Source organism: Pituophis catenifer, unplaced genomic scaffold (assembly GCF_029215685.1).
Source record: "Pituophis catenifer annectens isolate HBS135680 unplaced genomic scaffold, rPitCat1.0.hap2 SCAF_3, whole genome shotgun sequence".
Classification (NCBI taxonomy): domain Eukaryota; kingdom Metazoa; phylum Chordata; class Lepidosauria; order Squamata; family Colubridae; genus Pituophis; species Pituophis catenifer.
The window spans coordinates 146,296,600-146,302,337 of NW_027256883.1; the positions used below are offsets into that span (position 1 = coordinate 146,296,600).

Below are 5,738 nucleotides of genomic sequence, written 5' to 3' on the forward strand. Positions count from 1 at the left end.
GTGAAGATGAGGTAAAACATGGCATTTAATAACTCACCATAAAAATGTAATTATTAAATATGTATGTAGTTCTGTATGTATACGTCTGTAATTGTTTTCCATATATAACACACCTACAAAGATAATCTGTGATGAATGTTTTAAAAAGCCCCTAAATGTTTTTACGGAAAGTACTAATAATTGATTTCAGATAATCCTCAATTAGCTACCATAATTGGGACCAGGAATTCTGTTACTAAGTGACATGGTCATAAAACATATGTCCACACCAACTTATGATGACAGTTCTAATAATTCTGGTTACGGTAGCTAGGTGGGATGTCATATCACCACCATGTGCTACCTCCTGCCAGCTTCTTCATTGACTTTGCTTGAAAGAAGGTGGCAGTGAAGGCCACAAATGGCAATCATGTGACTGCAGGACACTGCAATCATTGTAATAACAAGTCTCCCAAATCCCCCAAATCCAGATTACATGGTGTTGCGATGGCCACAACTTCAAGGACTGCATTCAACTTCGAGGTCTCCACATTCAGCACCACTATAACTTTAAGCAGCCTCTGAATTAATAGTTGTTATAAAAGGATACCTGCAGAAGCAAACACAAGCATTCAAACACAAATAATGAAAAATATTCTTTTTTGCTATGAATGACATCCAGGAAAAGGCAGATCAGTGTTTAAAGTGGGCCTGGATTCAGGATTGTTTATGTTGATGCTCTTCTAATTTTTTTTAATTATTGGGGTGGGGAATGGGATGTTAGGAGAAAGACAAAGAAAGAAAAACCCAAATTTTCTTCCATAGGTAACTAAGATCCACACTGGTATTGATCGGTTAGCATCAAAGTAAGGGAGTCCAATTTATAATTTGGTCATATAAATATAGGAAGTCTCCAGATTATGAACCTCCATCTTTAAAACAACTCCTAGTTATGAATAGACTGCCTGCAGTATTCAAAATGGTGGATGGCCATCTGGCAAAGAAATCCATCTCAAAAAAAGAAAGGCAAGTGTAGGCTGGCAAGGAGAATCCCTGTGCTGCAGGCAGGGTGGTCCTAGTGGTGTTTCTCTCCTGTGTGTGGCTGTGCAACCCAGCCCCATCTACTGTCCCACTGCTATATTTCCACCCCCTCTTCTTCAGCTCACACTTTGCATGTGTTCCTGCTTGTGTGTCTGTGTGTGTGTGCTCTGACAAGCCAAGTGAGTGCTGGAAATTGGAAGATTAGGAGGTTTGGAGATCAGTTCTAGGGAATCTTTGGCTTTTGTGGGTTGTGGGGATTTTTTAAGGTATTTTGAAGGGCATGCTGGGCTATATAAATTTGGGGCATCTGGCACACTAAACTTATTTTCAGCAGTTCATGGTAAGACAAACATAACTACAGTAAATAACCTGTTCTGTTTTGCATACAAATTCAATTTAAGGGCAAATTTAGGAATGGAACTTCTTTTAACTTGGCAACATACTCTTTATCAGGATTTGCTCTGAATATTGCTGATTCTTCAGAGTTTTATTAGAAGCAGCACTGGACACCGGAAGGGGAAAGGGCTATTGCTGAACAAGTTCTCCTTCCCCATCTCCAACATAAAACCTCAACTGGTCTTGTCTGCAAGTCTAAACCAATTCTTCCATATGTAGGACATATGACTTTTCTATTTTTAACGGATTTAAAAATTCTACATTATTGAATAATTCTAAACCTTGTAAGCTAGGGAGCTGTCACAAACAAATATTATAATTTTTAGTTGTATCATCAAATTGGCTTCCCAAGCATGGCAACAAGAAATGAATGCTTAAACAGATCAAATTATAAGAAAGCATTAACACCTATCCCTAAGTGCAGTTTACATATTTTTATGAAGAAATTATGTGACAACTGTCTCCTGTCGTGTTTCTAAAGAGGGCATGCATTAAAGTGAACAATGTGTTAATCATTATCCTTCTAAAAGTGACAAAAGGATGCATCCTTTCTTTAAGAGCAGATAGAGATCCTTTTTATTCGTTGGTTCTACTAAAGAACTGAATATTTTAATGCTTTTGTAAATGAAATATATCATCAAGGTTAATGGTATTCTATGTCAAAGTTAACAGTCATCAACACATGTCTTGAAGTTGGAGAATATGTGTGATGTAAGGTATCAATAAGTTTCTTTATATTATAGCTACTATGTATTTCAAAGCATAAATAGATGAGCAACTAGTCTCAGCTACTTTTTATAATATAAAAATCAGAAAGAGACTCATTTGTACTTATAGCTGGCCACTATTCAAGGGATTCTGAGCGAACTACTTTCTTTCTAGTCCAAAGGTAAATTATTCTTAAATTAATTTTTAGTAGATATTCCAAAGGATTTGGGATGGCAGAAGCCCATAAAATGAGTACATGCGCCAACCTCCAAAAACATCCGTAAAAAAACCCCCATATAACAAATTCTAAAAAATCTCCATACCCCAAACTACCAAGTGTGTAATGAACTACAATTACAATTGATCAAACAATCCAGATCGGAATTTGTCAAAGGAAAAATGAAGATCTACATTTGTATACTGACAGGTTGCTTTTCTTAATGATACAAGGTTCTCTGAGCTAGCTTGCTTCCTTATAGAAAAGATATGGATGCTTTCTTTTTCCAGAGGGCAAAAAGTAGCTTGCATTGCACTCCAAACTGCAATTTTGTGAGTTTCACAGAGTAACATATAGTAACTGAAGATTATCTGTGTTTCCTCATGTTATGCTTATCAGGAATTTCTGTCATTGTACTTGGGGATTGTTTTGCTGTTCCTGCTCCAATATTGCATCTTGCATAATTTACTGCACATAGACTGGAAATGGGCTGTAAACAGCTCTCTTAGGATGGTATCCTACTGTTCTAACAGGCTACTAGCCTGACAACAGTGTTAGCCTTGTGTCTATTTCTTTTGTTTATACATATACTGCCTTTATTATTTTTATACACAACTCAAAAGCAGCAAATATATCTAATAGTCCTCCCACCTCCTATTTTCTCCACAACAACAGCTCTGTGAGGTAGATTGGCTGAGAGAGAGTGATCAGCCCAAAGTCACCCAGTCAACTTTCATGCCTAAAGTGGGACTAGAACTCACTGTCTCCTTATTTCTAACCTGGTGCCTTAACTGCTAGACCAATCTGGCTGTCTCTCTTGTTTCTAGTGATGGAAATAGAGTCCTGGAAAAGACAAAAGTTAGCAAGCTCAACTCACTTTTCAAGGATCAGGCAATCAAAAATGATTGTTTTAGTACTTATATAGGCATGTGGAGTCAGGTGGCAAAACATTGATCATGAAGACCCAATGCAAGGTCTGTGTTAACATTTTGTATGGATATCAGGATGCAATTATATATGGGAGTTTGAGTTATAATGTCATCCATGCATGTTATTTTTAATATCACTATGGCTAGCTGTGGACATCTATGAGTTCTATCAAAAGTTAATTCTGTTATCATCAACAGCTCACAGTTATTTTTAATTTTATCTACACACACAAGCTGAAGCAAGACACTTTTATGATCTAAAGGCTTTTTCTCAGAGTTTCAACTCTGCAACATCCTATGTCATCCTTGCTAAGTGAAATCCATAATTTCAGAAACTGATACTATCTTAAAATAGATTATATCAGAGTGCAGTAGAAACATAGAAAAACAAATCAAAACACAAAATTCTCTCTCGTTCCAAAATTATTCACTGATGGTTTTCAAAATCTGCAAAATTTAAATACAAAAGATCAATTGCTGGACCAGCACATATATGATTAAAGCATTGGAAAAACTCAGAGAATCCAATAATTCTGCTAAATGTTCCAAAGCAACCTGGAATGTTCGCACTAGCTAAATTAATCCACTGCTTAAACTTTATAGCAGCCACAATAACTTGCACTTAGTTAAATATCACAAGCGAAATTTTGGGATGTGGGGATGAAGTGCACATTTATAATATTGATCTAAGACAGAATAATTCTATAAATGTTCTGGAACACTGACTGGCTGCTGTTCTTGGCCAATATAGTGATATACTAAAACATCAGTAACTATTTGAGAACAACTCAGGCACATTACTTACAGCACTTAAGGCCATCAGAAAAAACATTTTACTAGTTCTGCCCACGTCATTCAACCAACAGCCCAGATACATATAAATTGATGCCAGATCTCAGCATGAACCTCTAGTGGCTCTTTACTTCTTTCCTGCTCAAATTGCTACAAGGTGTTTTATCTACAAAATGAAGGTGGTACTAGTAGGGCTGCTTTTCCTCTGCGTCATGGCCATACATTCTGAAACAACAACTATTAAACTCTGTGGGAGAGAATTTGTCAGAGCTGTTGTCTTTGCTTGTGGAGGATCACGGTGGAGAAGACAACTTGGTGACCCTTTCTCAGAAGGGCTCATAGGTAAGCATATGAATTGCCCCAATATTCATAATTTTGGCATGCAATCAGTCATTGCAATAAATTTACCATTATCTTGATTTTACTATGCTATGGTTTAATAAAAACATTTTAAAGATGAGTTATATTATAAAAGTAATAACATAATTTATAAAAAAGAAACTATCACGGAGAAATCTCATTCTGCCCTATTTTGATGGTAGGGGCACCAGAAGAGATTCTTAAACGGACCAGAGCTGGCAGTTACCTTTTCAAGTCCCTATGCCTCAACCTTTGCAAGCTTTGAAATCTGCTATAATATTGCATAGGATAATACATATTAATCAGTTTTTAGATTTTTACAAATTATTTTTTTAATGATAACTGTTGGGATTATTTTGTTTTTAGTAGATAGCTAGATATAGATAGATACAGTATATAGGTACAGATATAGAGAATTGAATATAGAATATAGAAATTCAGAACTTTAAATGAGTCTGTTCAGAAATATATTTTGGTGAATGAAGCAACATCTCTTAAGGCTCACTGAAATTAGGTGCATGACCAAGATTATAAAACTCACAAATCAGTTTGCTTTTGATTTTTGAAGTTAATATATAATTCCTATTCTAGTTGGAGAAGCATTTGGAAGAAAATATAATTTTCTTCATTCTTTTGAAAAGAAGTTAGCTTCAATTTGGGATATACTTTCTGGGAAAGCAAAGCTTTCTGAAAGCAATGCTGTTGTTCCAATATAAATTCTTAAACTGAAACCTCCAGATTGATCTTGAAATTATTAACAACACAGACTATGCACACAGGAAAAATTTAAAAACACCAGCTTTTATTTGATAATGGTTTTAGATTTTAGGTTTGGAGATAAAATCTGAATTTGCTTGTCTCATTTTTATGTAATGAAACAAGAAATGCATACATATTTATAATTTAATCTCATTCCACAGATGCCAATGGAAATTACATGGAGAAGTCAAAATCCCAAAGCAACGAATTAATCCAGTACTACATGGAGTCTGAGAAAGATTTGCAAGACATGCAACAGAAGTCTGTTCACAAAAGAAGCAAGGATGTTGTGGAGCTTACAATCACTTGTTGTACTATTGGATGCAGTGCAAACACTATAAATTCACTGTGCTAAAAATATTAAAATTCTGCGGTAGAAGCTTATCTAAATATATCTACATCATATCTACAATATAGCGTTTTCATATCTTTTCTGTTACACTTTGTATTTCCCAGCTCTGCAGATGTTCCAAGCTGCTATTCTGTTTAGGATGTTACACAAATTAGAAACATTTTTTCCATACTTTTGTATCAGTCATCTGAAGTTAGCTGCTTTG

At 35.4% G+C, this 5,738-nt stretch overlaps 1 protein-coding gene across 1 annotated transcript; it reads left to right on the top strand.

Annotated features, from left to right (window-relative positions):
- Positions 1-4,235: 4,235 nt before the first annotated feature.
- INSL5 (insulin like 5) lies at positions 4,236-5,536 on the top strand. The gene is made up of 2 exons (XM_070939478.1): positions 4,236-4,404; positions 5,343-5,536. The coding sequence occupies exons 1-2, from the start codon at positions 4,236-4,238 to the stop codon at positions 5,534-5,536; spliced, it is 363 nt and encodes a 120-aa protein (XP_070795579.1).
- The last annotated feature ends 202 nt before the right edge of the window (positions 5,537-5,738 follow it).